General features: G+C 35.6%; 1 protein-coding gene across 18 annotated transcripts in view; it reads left to right on the plus strand.

Annotated features, from left to right (window-relative positions):
- The window catches only part of FER (FER tyrosine kinase), a 242,510-nt gene that overhangs the window by 74,825 nt on the left and 153,237 nt on the right, over positions 1 to 14,448 (plus strand). For 16 of the 18 annotated variants that reach the window (XR_004982824.2, XM_036408936.2, XM_045571831.1 and 13 more), the window contains one exon: positions 1,247 to 1,436. Coding sequence is in view for 16 of the 18 variants with exons in the window: in XM_036408936.2 (XP_036264829.1) it covers positions 1,247 to 1,436 (190 nt within the window). In the remaining 2 variants the exon portion in view is untranslated. Of the gene's footprint in view, positions 1 to 1,246; positions 1,437 to 1,548; positions 1,720 to 12,676; positions 13,060 to 14,448 lie in introns of those variants that run through there. The other 2 variants (XR_004982828.2, XM_036408949.2) reach the window with 2 other exon arrangements.

Consider the following 14,448-nt stretch of genomic DNA (forward strand, 5'->3'; position numbering starts at 1 on the left):
ATTATACTTTTCTAGATACACTGTTTTCCACCCCCTTCTAAGTCCCTAGCATCCTTTCATCTTAGCTCCATTTCTACAGTTTTGTCTTTTCAAGAATGTTATATACAAAATTTTCACTGAATGTAACCTTTTTACATGAATCAATTCTCTACCTTTTTGTTGGGCTAATCTCCTGAGATTCATTGCAATATAATTGAGGAGATTTCAGCTTTCTTTAGAGGAAGCATCACTGAGGTTGCTTCCTACTCAGTTTGATTGGAATTGAGTTTCAGAATATCAATCAGGATCATATTTATAAATAAAACTCTCTTACCGAGAGTTCCTACTACCTTCTATTACTTACCCAGTTTATGTTGATCCTTTTAAATTCTATTTGAAGAAGTTAACTTTCTGACCTTATTCTCCAACTTTAAAGCTTCCTCTATTGACATTCTATTGTCTCTTACATATAAATAACTTACTTTTAGTAGTGCATGGCATAGTTCTTTAAGATATTATTATACTATGTATGACTGATTCCAAAGGTGTTCCCCACTACCTGGGTTTTCTTCTGTGTGTGTGGCTTAAATGGTGAGTGAGTTTGAAATTTCCATTAGGGGCAACATCCAAGGGGTAAAAAGTCACAATAAGGCACCATGTGGCTATGTAGTTCTCCAAAGGAGGGATTGGAAAGTCTTTTGTTTTTATAGTGATGACATTGGAAAGATTTGGGGACTTTTGCTCATTCCCTTATTTACAGCTCAGCCCTCAGTGTTGGTTAGAACTGCTTTCCCCAACTCTGAGCACACACTTCTCCTAGTATACAAACAACATGGTACCAGGCTGTCATCTTGATTTGATTTATTTTATGCTAGGCACAGATTTGATTCTAGCTATATTCCATGTGAGATATGAAGTACATTTAAGATTCTTCTTCAGTTATGTTAATTCATTTTAGGCCCTACGCTTCTGGACTTAAGTGTCTGTACTTTGTGAGGTAGATGGTTTAGCTGTAAAATAAAATGAATGCTATAGATCTTAATATACTTGAAAGTATCTTGAATTTGATTTGAGCTTCCAAATATTTTCTTCCATTTTGTTAATGCTACTCCTGTGATGGCTCAAAATCTATTTAGTTTCCTAATTCTTCTGATTCTGTAGGATTCATAAAGATGAAAACAAAAGCATATATAAGATTTCTTTATATATATAAGGTTTCTTTAAAGTCTGCATTTCTTAAGTCAATACTTAATGTGTTCTTTTTTAGTATTGTGCTGCTGATAAGCCAAAAACAGACACTTGAAGAGCTGAAACAGTCTGTGCAGCAGCTGAGGTGCACTGAGGCAAAGTTTACAGCACAGAAAGAATTACTAGAGCAAAAAGTGCAAGAAAATGAGGGAAAAGAGCCACCTCCGGTAATAAATTATGAAGAAGATGCACGATCAGTTACATCTATGGTAAGACAAAAAGTAATCAAACAAGAAACCAGAAGAGTGGTATGTAGGTAATAAGTGAATACAAAAGTCAATTCTCATTCTATAACAAATTGTTGCTCTTGTTAATATGCAGGTCCTATTAAACTTGTTTATAAATGCAAAGTAGACTTGTCAGTCACCTTCAGGTCACCTGGTGAGCACTATCAGAAACCACCTGTAGAGTCAGAGGAAAAAGCTCTTCTCTTGCCTTCAGAACTGAAAACAAAGACTGCAGTTGTTTTTATTCCTGGGAGACAGCAGGAAGGTAGGGTGTTATTCTTAAGATAGAAGTAAGAAATAAGGAGAAAGCTATTTATTAATTTTTTTCTTAATAACAGTAGAATATTATTTATCTAAGATGTGTTTATTGTTTTCACAATAAGATTTTTTTTCTTACAAATATCCTTAAACTACAATAAACACATTTAAATCCACCAACTAGAAATTATTTTAGTTTTATTAACTGTTTAAGAATACCTAGTACAAAATACTTTCCCTGTCTCCCTTTATTTCTTCATTCCTTTCTTCTTTCATCTTATGTTGGTGGTTCTCACCAAGGAGCAGTTTTACTCCCCGCTCTATCCCCACCCCTGCCCCAAGATACATCTGTCAATTTTTAAATTTATTTATTTTTAAATTGAATTTGAGTTTCACAGTTAGTAATTGCTATTGTTATCTAGTGTGTAGAGTCTGGTGATGCTACTAAACATTCTACAGTGCACAGGACAGCCCCTCACTTCACACACCCAACAAAAATTAACCCAAAATATCAATAATGGCAAGGATGAAAAAGCCTGAGCTATGTCCTTGGCTTTGTCTGTGGATAGTTGGTGCAGTCCATATAAAGAACCATCACAGGTAATGATACTATCCTATCTAACAAAAGAATAACATGCAAATTGACTGTCACTCTAACACACAAGATGGCTGTGCCCATGTGGACACAAGATGGTCACCACAGGATAGCCAGCAGGAGAGGGCAGTTGGGAGGGACCAGGCCTGCAAGGGAGGGCAGCTGGGGGCGATCAAGCCTGCAGGGAAGGACAGTTAGGGGTGACCAGGACCGCAGAGGAGGAAAGTTGGAGGCGACTGGGCCTGCAGAGAAGGGCAATTGAAAGGGACCCAGGCCTGCAGGAGAGAGCAGTGGGGGGAAGGGGGGGATGACACTAGGCCTGCAGGGGAGGGCAGTTAGGGGTGACCAGGCCTACAAGGGAGGGTAGTTAGGGGCAAACAGTCTGGCAGGGTAGCAGTTAGGCATCAATCAGGCTGGCAGGAAGAAGTGGTTGGGGCAATCACAAAGGCAAGCAGGCAAGCAGTTGGGAGCCAGCAGTCCTGGATTGTGAGAGGGATGTCCCATATTGGAGAGAGTACAGGCTGGGCTGAGGGACACACCCCTGTGCACGAATTTTGTGCATCGGGCCTCTAGTCTATACTAATAAAAGAGTAATATGCTAATTAGATCGGGGGACCTTCCTGAGACCTTCTGGATGTCCTTCTGGGTAAGGCCGTTAACTTGGCTGGCCTGCAAACCACCCCCTTACGGCCAACAGCCCCTCGCCCAGGTGGCGAAGAATGCCTTCAGAACTGTACCACTGGAAAGCAACAGGACCCGGGTTGTGCATTTTTATAGCTATTCCCAGGTGTGTAATCAGGTTAGGATTATATAGTCAGGTTAATAGCGTAAATGTAGTGATTTTTAATATATATATATTTTTATTGATTTCAGAGAGGGAAGGAGAGGAAAAGAGAGAGAGAGAGAAAAACAACAATGATGAGAGAGAATCATTGATAATTTGCCTCCTGCAAGCTCCCAACTGGGGATCGAGCCCGCAACCTGGATATGTGCCCTGACCAGGAATCAAACCATAGTTCATAGGTCGATGCTCAACTGGCTCATAGGTCGTTGCTCAACCACTGAGCCATGCTGGCTGGGTGATGTAGTGATGTTTATTTTGGCAATATAATTCAATGAAAATTAAAGCCCATCTATTAATTTACAGGAATCTTTAAAAAATTATGGCAGCAGATAATAGAATCATCTCTGTCAGGAAGAGATGCTTTCTAATGCTGTCTTTTTTCACCATGTCTAATTTTGCCCAGAATACAAAGGAAAAAATGATAAATACTAAGTATCACATAATAATTCTCTGTTGTCTGTGAATAAGTATGTTTCATTTATTTATTCACTTAATGTTTTTTTTTGAGCACCTGTTATATGTGAAGCTCATTTCTAGATGCTATGTATACATCAGTGAATAAAACTTATGAAAAAAAATCTCTCTTAGAGATTACATTCTGTAGCGAGTGGCTTAGTAAATAAAATAAACTGTGTATTTATAATGAAAGATAATGAATGCCAAGGGGTGGAAATGGAGCAGGGTAGAGGGTTGGGGGTTTAGAGGGTCAAATGTTGGGACATAATTTTAAATGCAAGGTAGGATAAGCATCACTGGGAATGTGGCATTTGAACAGACATGAACAGCTAGGATGTTACTTAATTTCTGGGGAAAGAACATTCCAGTCAGAGGGTACATTTTTTTACAAAGGCAATAAGACAGGAACATGTTTGGACTGTTCAGAGTACAGTTAAGGAGGTCTGAGTGGAGCGGAAGGTGAGTATAGAGAGTGAGATTAGAGAAGTAATGGAGAACAGATCTAAGGGCCTTGCAGACCATGATTAAGGATTATGGCTTTTCTCTGTATGAAATGGGGAGGCATCGGTATGGGCCGGGGGGGGGGGGGGGGGGTTATAACAAAGGAATGACATGCTCTGACTTTTAATAAAATGGATCATTATAACTGTGTTGAGAATATACTTAAGGGGAGCAGAGCTGGAAAAATGCTAACCCCGGGTATAGGAAATGACTGTTTGAGCAAGGGTGAGAGCACAGAAATGCCAAGGACTTTTTAGTTCCTAGATATATTTTGAAGGTTGAGCTTATGGATTAACTGTGGAGTATGAGAGAAAAGAGTCAAGGATGTCTTTAAGATTTTTAGCAGGAATATTAGAAGAACAGAATTTGTTTCAAGTGCATGAATAGACTACACATTGAGCAGCTTTGATAAGGAAGAACAAGATTCCAGTTTGTTTATAATCATTTTACTATATGAGCTCATCAAGTGAGTGGGGACAGATAAAGGAGAAAAGAGAAACAAAGGCTGAGGCACTCCAAGGTATGGATCTTGGAGAGAAGGAATTAGTAAGAAACTGGAGAGAGACCAGTGAGGTAGCAGAAAAAACAAAATTAATGTCCTTGAAATGTTTTAAGGGGAAATTAGTTTTAGAATTTGGGACATGCTGAGTTAAGGCAAAATAGTAGTATTGACTGGAGAAGTTTTCTGAGCTTTTAGTATCAAATGCCCAAGAGAGGAAAATATAACATGGAATGAAAGTGTCTTTGGAAATATTGGCTTAACCCCTTTTCAAAAAGAGTTCTGAAAAGACCACCATGCAGTGGATCATCCTTTGGGAAATGCTGAATTAGAAGGTAGACCCTTTCTTATCTAATTGGGTTATTGATAGATTAAATGTGCTAATAATTCTGAAGGCATCTGAGTTGGCTAAATGCTCTAAAACCCAAGGATTATTTTCTCTCATTCTTTAGTTACAGCTCTGGAGGGCAGAAAAATCTGCTTTCTGGGGCACATTAAGACAGTGAACTCTTTGTTAGCTGCCCTTGGATAATGGTGGAAATACCAGAATTTTCTGATCCCTGAGTCAACATTGGCTGATGTTCCTGTTTATTTTATTTATTTGATTATTGAAAAATAACACTTTCCTTCATGTTTGATTTTAGCTTTCTAGTTGTAAGAATATAATTTTTCAATCAGTATTTGTTGTATTGAGGAATTGGATTTCCTTTTCATTGCAGAGTAATCTAGTTATTTTACTTTATAATAGCATATGCTTTGATTTGAACCATCTACATCATAATTTTGTTTAAGGATTCTTCTTTATATGTCAAATATATAGAGAATTGATAGCATCATATAATGAATTTCTACTTTTTAAATATGTTTTGTTATTATATAAGATAATTGCCTTTACTATGATATTTCTGAAATTGCATACTTAAAGCCCTTTTTCTAGACTAATACACCAACTATAGTGGCCTTCTTCCAACTTGTTCTCCATACTCCAGCCACAGTAATCTTTTAAAATTTTAAATCAGAACAAATCTGGTTATATTTATCCTCATAAGAATGGTTACAATGACCTCTTAAAAAAAAATATATATATATATATTGATATATTCAATATATATATTGAATATATATAAATATATTCAATATATATATTGATTTCAGAGAGAAAGGGAGACGGAGAGAGAGATAGAAACATAAATGATGAGAGAGAATCATTGATTGGCTGCCTCCTGTATGCCCCACACTGGGGATGGAGCCCGAAACCCCGGGCATGTGCTCTGACCGGGAGTCGAACCCAGGAACCTTTAGTCTTGCAGGCCGACGATTTACCCACTAGCCAAACTGGCCGGGCACAATGACTTCTTATTACTTTTAGGCTAAATATCAATTTCTTTAAATGACCAACTAAAGGCCTTATATTGTCTCATCCCTAACATAATTGCCAGATATTTCTCTATGGAAGAAAGAGGGGTGGGGAAAAGGAAGATATGGCTTTGGAGAATAATCTTGGGTCAGTTTAGGGCTGATTATACTAATCTAGTTAAGAACTAAGTGTAATTGGAGTAAGTAAGAGATTTATACGAAGCTAACAAGTGTGGTCTAAAATCTTCAAGAGAAGGACTTCTGCCTAAAATCTTCAAGAGAAGGACTTCTCAATTATGAACGTCAGATATGCGGAAGTTGAGCATGAATGAGCATTGTTGGAGATGAAGACATCCAAGTAATTTGGAGGCACTGAGTATAAAAATCAGCCATGATAATGATACAGATTGAACTATAAAGAAAATAATCACAACCTGCTTGCTGGACAATGTCTGAGAAGCCAGTAGATGAAAGCATTGAGAATGAAAATGCACTAGCTTCATTTATGCTGTTATTATAAATACCTCATCCCAAAAATAATTCTTTAACAGACATTTATTTTGATCTATTAGAATTTGGCAATGTAAAAGCCTCATATGTTAGGTTGCTCTAATACGTTATTTAAGGAAAATTATTAAAAGAAACTAATTGACAGTATGCTAAGTAGGTAAAATATTACTGGCAAAGAATCAGTAATTTCAAAACAAAGGAGTTATTCCTGTCGTTCAGATGAGAATATTGAAGGCTGAGGAGATGGAAGAATTTTATCAGAATCAGAGTGGCACATTCACATTCAAAACTTTGTGACACTATATTTTAAATTCTATCCAAGCAGTATTTCCTGTTGCTAAGTGAACAAAATGGTAGAGAAAACTTCTCTCAAATCTTCGCTATGCTATTAAATATATAACCATAGACAAAGTCAAACAACCTCTCTAAGATAAATTTCCTAATTGGTAAAATGTGGAACAATTCGTAGAAACCTCATAGAATTATTTTGATCACTAATGAGACAATGTTTATAAATATATTTAGTGCAGTTTCAGGCATATAGCTAAACTCAATAAATGGTACTTATAAAGAAAGAAAAAATTACCATGATGGCTTTTCACTACATTTATGGTGGAAGCTATATTCCACTTTAACATTAATATTTCTATTCCTTTTCATAGTGTAAATCATAAAGATAAGAAATTACCAGCAGATGGAGCTCAGTGTCAGTGAAACCAAATTTTGGAAATTTGGTTTCTGAGATGATATTTTTCACCTATGTTTTAAAAATAGAATTAAATGCACAGTTTTGAAATTTATATGTGAAGGTTTTCTATTTTTAACATGTCTACTAAAAGTCATCATCCTGTAACATAGTTCTTGAATATGTAAAAATAATGCTGTAGCCGAAACTGGTTTGGCTCAATGGATAGAGCGTCAGCCTGCGGACTGAAGGGTCCCAGGTTCGATTCTGGTCAAGGGCATGTAACGTGGTTGCGGGCACATCCCCAGTAGGGGGTGTGCAAGAGGCAGCTGATCGATGATTCTCTCTCATCGATGTTTCTAACTCTCTATCCCTCTCTCTTCCTCTCTGTAAAAAATCAATAAAATATATTAAAAAAATAATGCTGTAGTTATTTCTACCATTTTATATCTTCTATATATAAGGTATGACAGTTCAGTTGTATGAATAAGACTCTTAAAGTGACTTCATTGAAAAGACTGGCTTAGAATTTGATTATTTCATTCAGTAATTGGGCTGATTATCTCAAGTTTAACTTGTCAAGTCGGCTGCTCTCACAGTATTCTACTTAGCAAATGGTCTCACCTTTAATTAGTGGCTCAAGTCCAAATATTGGGGAACACCTTTGTGTTCGCTTTCTCAAATCTCACAACCACTCCATCAGCAAGTTCTTTTGCTGCTATCTCCAAAATATATCCCAAATCTGACCTCTTATTAGCATTTCCACTATGATCTTTCTAATAAGACACACCATAAAATGTGACCTACAGGACTTCAGCCAGACTACTTGCTTACTCCCTTGCCCTTTCTATATTTTATTTTTTATACATTAACTAGAGTGATCTTATTGTGGATGGTCCTGTATATCTCCTGCTTATGACCATCCAGTGGCATGCCTCTATGTAACTAGGTACAATGCTTTATCATAGCCTAAGCTACATGACCTTGTGCCTGACCTCCCACCCCTCCCCAGCATAGCCTACCACTCTTCTCATCTAACACCATCTAGCCTTCTTGATCTTATTGCCTTTGAGTATGCCACACTTCTTCTCATCTCAGGCCTGTTTCCTGTCTAATACTCTTTTCCCAGTTCTTCATAGGACTTACTGCCTTCTTTTAATAATTTCCACTCAAGTGTCACTCCTTTGAGATATCTCTGTAACTACTCTAGCTATAGTGGACACTCTTATTATCCCTCTACCCCCACCTGCCCCTTTTCACTTCTTAAATAGCACTTAGTTTTAGGACCTTTATTATTCTACAACTACTGTTTTGGTGGCTAACATTTACTATGTGGTAGGTTTCTTTTAAGCATGTATATGCATTAAATACTTTAATATGTGTATTTTTATGTATTAACTCATTAAATTATGACATTTGTTTATGCATGTATGTTTTTAGTATCTAATTTTGCGCTCTGTTATTCCTGCTAGTCCCCAAGACTGTAGCTCCAAGAAGACAGGCACTTTTGCTTACTACTCTTTCCTTGACTTTGAGCCATAAGAGGGGGTTCAGTAAATTTTTTTTTTTTTTGAATATTGGGAAAGTTCTTCAAATTCATTATAATAAATAGAGTTATCAAATATTTAAATAAAATAACCTTCTAGGGGGAAGGGGACGTTTTCTAAGGAAGAAATCATGACTCCGGTATTATTTTTAGAGCTTTTCTTATAATAAGGTATACAAAATAATCTACAGATGACTTTGACAATGTTCTTTACCAAAGATTATTAAATAGGAAGTCACCATTGGATGGGAAATAGGCTTTTAGCATGGCCCAAGAAAAGGTTTAAAATCAGAAATCAAAGGGTAGAAGAATAAATATGTATTTATTTAATTGAAAGAGTATGAAGATCAAGTTGCTTCAGTAATTAAAGATCACATCTATTATGGGTTGAAACGTATTTCCCCAAAACACATGTTGAAATTCTAATAACCAGTACCTGTGAATATGAAATAGAGTCTGTAAATGCAATCAGGTTAAGTTGAGGCCATTGGGATAGGCCAGCGATTTTCAACCAGTGTGCCAAAGAACTTTTAAAAGATGCAATAGCTGACTTTAGTTAGGAACACTAACCCTTTTTTCCCTTAGATTGTCTAATAATAATAATAATAATAATAATAATAATAATAATAAAATGACAACAGCCCACTGTAAACGTAAAAAACATCCAAACCTATAGAGAATTTTTCTGAATTTATTTGAGCCAAACTGAAGATAATTGCCGGGAAGCGAAATCACAACGGACTGAGAAAATGGTCTGGAAATATGGCAGTTTTGCACCTTATTTTACACATTACAATCAAAAGAGAAATTGTAAGTGGATTGCATGAAACCCACTGGTGATAGATTAGGGAAGTAGGAGAAAGCAAAGAGGGGGGTGGGGCCTCTGGGATTGGATTAAAAGTAAAACATACTTATTTTACATAGGTATGTAGAGGATAATTAACAGTCAACAATTAATATGATGACAATAACATTAAGGAGATTTGTGGTTTCCTCTCTGGTGTAGTGCCTGTGCTTTGAGACCTCTGGAAAAAGAAAATTACTTTGACTTTCCAAAAGTATGTCATAATGAATGCAAAAAGACAATAGTCAGGCTCAATTAAGATAAAGATTGACTTTAAAAAAAAAAAAGAGTAGTTAATTAATTTTTGGAGAGAGAGAGAGAGAGAGAGAGAGAGAGAGAGAGAGAGAGAGAGAGAGAGAGGAGAAAAGAAACATCAATGTGAAAAGAAAAGAAAAAGAAACATCAATGTGAGTGTAACATTGAGCCCAGACTGGCAATCAAACCAGCAATCTTTCAGTGCACAGTAGGACGCCCAACCAACTGAGCCACACCTCCTAGCTCAGTAAAGCTTGACTTTTGTCAGGGGAGATTCTAGCCCAGCATATGACTACCTCCCATAAACTGCTTTTAGTTAAAAACTTGATTTCAGGCCATTCCATGTGGTTACTTTAGGGTCTCTGAGTTTGTAAGGCTACCACGCAGGTGTCCGCTGAGCTTGTTAGGTTTAGTATGTGGCCCCTTTTGTCTACACAACAATAGCTGAACAGTGTGAATGAATAAAAATTATACTCATGTTTTTTATCGGGCTGGCAAAGAATATATTTTTTGGTGTGCTGCAGAATTTTAGTAATTGGTTTATGTGTGCCATGAGATGACAACAGTTGCAAATCACTGGATAGGCTCTAGTCCAGTATGACTGCTGTCTTTTAAGAAAAGAGAAACTGACTATTGAAGACAGAGGCAGAGACTGGATTTATGCTGTTATTAGCAAAAGGATTACTTGGGGTAGCAGAAGCTATGGGATAAAGAAGGATCCTTCCCTAGAAGGTTTGGAGGGAGCAAGGCCCTGCCAATACCTTAATTTCAGACTTCTGACTTCCAGAACCGTGAGAAAATAAATTTCTGTTGTATTAAGCCACCCATTTTTTTTTTTTTTATAGCAGCCCTGGGACACTAATACAGCATCCACTGTGTTTATTATCTATATAAGTGATCTGTAAGACTGCCAAGTGAGGTATCTAGATGACATCACGTTTTCTAGTTGTGAGGAGCAAACCAATGGGTACAGGTGATCATATGAGAAATACCTGCATTAGCTTTTCTCTAGGCTAGCCTACGAAGGAAGAAATCTAGATTCTCCTGATTTTATATTCCTTGACTATAAACATTAATTTTGATTCATTTTATCTCTAATATTATTTTCAGATTTAAAGTCCTGTGATTTTATGAGCCTGTGAATTTATATGTCAGGTATCTGGTAAATGCTCAGTGAATATTGAAAGAATAAATTAATAAAACCATACAAGAAATAAAAGATAAAAATAGGAAAATGTAAACTTATGTAGGTGTAAAATCTAAATTATATGTTTAAAATGATTTAGAGAAAAAATGAGATCAAAGAAAGAATATTGAGAATCGATATGCATTTTTTAAATGTATCAACCTATAGCAAAAAGACCAAATTAATACATTGCTAATGCATCCTTTAAGACTCCTTTTTGGCAGGAGGATGCTTTTGATGAGGTAGAGCAGGGACCTAGCCCAAGAAGCATAGTGTAGTAGTTGATTCTGGAACAGGGTTGCTTGGATTTGAATCGTGGATTAGCCTCTAACTGACCATGTAAGCTTACCTTCCTTTAGTTTACCTTTCTGCTCCTCAGTTTTGTCATCTGTAAACAAGGGCTTATTAATAGAACCTGTCTCATAGGGTTATGATGGGGTATTAAATGAGATAATCTACCTAAAAATGTCTACCACAATGCCTGGCTCATAAGAAGCTCCTTGCCCCTTGTTGTCTATTAATATTTATTGGACATATCATTTTATAAAATTATTCTCAAAATATAAAATGGAGCTTTTCCCTGGTGGGCATGAAAAAAGATGAATGATTATGAACAACAAATAAAAATATGGATATATTTAAAGTAGTGAAATAGAGGAAATTTTGCAAGAGGTTAGGTCTTAATTTTTTTTTTTAAATTACATTGGATTGGGAAGGGAGGTAAAAGGTTTAAAGGAGGAGATATATCAGAGTTGTAATCCAAGAAAGTTTCACTGAGTAAGACATTGTATAGTAGATCTCAATTGTTCTTTTTCTACTTATTTTTATAAGGTTCCTTGAACTTTGGTCTATTTTAAAGAATGTTTTGCACAGTACTGCAATGTATTTGGCATTTAGTGATTGCATAGTACCTTTTTAAAAATGGAGTGAATAAAATAAGGATTTACATAGCAATAAATAAATTATTATAGAATAGATGATTAATTTAGGATCCTTATTTTCAGATTAAACATTTATGGTTTTAAGTACCCCAATCACTCTATTGCTTTCATTGTATATTATAAAACTCAACACATTCCAGCTGCAAGGGAATTTTATTTTTTTATTATTATTTTTAATCTTCATCTGGGGATATTTTCCCATTGATTTTTAGTGAGAGTGGAAGAGAGAGGGAAAGAGAGAGAGAAACATCAATGTGAGAGAAACATATCAATTGGTTGCCTCCTGCATGCCCAACCCTGATCAGGGTGGGGCTGGGGAGGAGCTTGCAACTGCTGTAGGTGCCCTTGCCTGGAATTGAACCCAGGACCCTTTGGTCCATAGGCCAGCACTCTATCCACTGAGTAAAACTAGCAAGGGCTGCAAAAGATTTTTAAATTTTTATTTCTAACGAGACCTTAAAGATCATTTGTGTATAATGTAGATTATTATTATTTTTTAATCTGAAGAATTTCAGGCATAAGGGAAATTATACCCCGGTGAAATTAATTAAAAAGCATTGGATTAAGGAAATCATTGTAGCTCAGCAGTTTGCAAGGTTTTATTTTAAAAATCACTTGAAAGTTTGGTCTGTTCTCAGATATCTCAAGATCAAGTCCCAAAAGCAGAAGATGTCTACAGGTGTGTAGGAAAAAAACAGTCATTTTATTTTAAAAATTGGTTAGAAAATAGATTTGTTTCTTAAACAATGGGCCATCACTTAATTCATGAGGGTATTTTTCTTTATTACCAGTAAATCCATAAAGTTTGTTGGATACTGCAATTCTTTTTATCCAGAACTGAGTTGTATACTTCCATGCCAACAGGGGGAGATAGTGTGAAATAGGAGGTCCTGATTTGTGTCCTCTCTAGCTGGCTTTGGCTTAGAGAGGAAGTCTATGGGCAAATTGACTTCTGTGGGCCGACCATTGGCAGCTTTGGCTGAGATTTGAGATGGACAAGAAATACAAATGTTCAGTTTGTGAGGGTAGACTGGACCCTACTGTTACCTCCAGAATCTGTAGAGCGTGTTCCTCAAAGAAGAGCTCTGAAATTATGCCTGGTTCCACATCAGAAATCAGAAGAGAGATGGTAAGGGGAAAGGCTGTCTGAGGCCTACTTAGTTAGGCCCAGAAATGACCTGAGTCCAGCAGATGATCTGTTTTATGCTGCTGCTTTTATCAGGAAGAATAATTTTTCTTCTGAATATGATAGTAGACCAAACATGTTTGAAGGAATATTATTAATCAATTGTTAAGCCAAGCCCATTAAAAGAATAAAAGTGGCTTGTTTTTCATTTCTATTTTATTTTCACTTCATTCACCTCTCAGATTTGAGAAAACTACATGTTTCTACAAGGGAAAAGCGTGAAGATTTATCAGATATCTGAGGAGAAGCATTGCTCAGTTTAAACTCTGTGATGGTGCTTCAGTTTCCTTACTGGCTGGTAGCCCAATATTACCTTGTTTTCAGTTTTTGTCAGCAAAAGAAAATAATGTTTCTTTTTTTAACAATGATCAGTGATAATATCTGATAAAGCTTTTTAATATGATATATAACTATATAATTCAACATTAAGTTTATAATAAATTCTTATGGTTTAATTTCGAACCTATTTTTCAGTTTAAATCAAATCACCTACATCTTCCAGGTCCCTTAATTAATGCCCCTGTATTTTAGGCTGTCATTCATTCAGATTCATTATATTAGGAAAAACAAATTCTGGCCTTCAAATAAGAATGCAGGAAAAACAAGACATATGTAATCCTTTCAACAATAGAGAATTTAAATTAAAAAAAAATTCAATGATTATACATCTTCATATATTTTTCTTATATTTAAAGAGAGTTGTAATAGAAACATAATTTATTTTTTTAATGTTACCACATTTAATATTTAAGTTGTGGTGTTCTAAGTATTAGTGTCTTGTAGTCATTGGATAAGTACTATTTATAGGTTTAAAAACAATTTTTTACATTTATAAGTTTCTTATTATCTTGATTTATAGTCATAAAAATTTTAGAGAATATAAAATCCATTGGTATCATCTTGTCCAGTTTATCATTTTGTTTTTATGTAATAATGTCTCTGAAGTCCAAGATAATTATGTTTTTTTGATCTATGTAAGAACACAGAAATACGTTTGTATTGAGGCATATCATTAGTGCCATGTAGTTATTAATAAGTTATTTTAAAAATTCTGAAACCCTACTGAAATTTTAACCTAATCATAATCAGCTGTTTGATTTTTTTGGTACCTTTAAAAAGCATCAAGGGAGTTTATGGATACATTTTTTAATCTTATGTATAATTCTTAGAGCAGTGAGGCTAATTTTTAAAAATTCCAGATTTTAATCCTTTGGTTCTAGAAATTGTCTTGTTGCTGCCCAGTTAGTGTAGGAAAGAGAAGAAATTATTTTATTTGAATTACATTATAGGTTTGAATATAAGAATTAGTACTCTAAGTAAAGTGTTGTTCTT

Source organism: Pipistrellus kuhlii, unplaced genomic scaffold, assembly GCF_014108245.1.
Source record: "Pipistrellus kuhlii isolate mPipKuh1 unplaced genomic scaffold, mPipKuh1.p scaffold_m20_p_4, whole genome shotgun sequence".
In the NCBI taxonomy this organism is placed as follows: Eukaryota; Metazoa; Chordata; class Mammalia; order Chiroptera; family Vespertilionidae; genus Pipistrellus; species Pipistrellus kuhlii.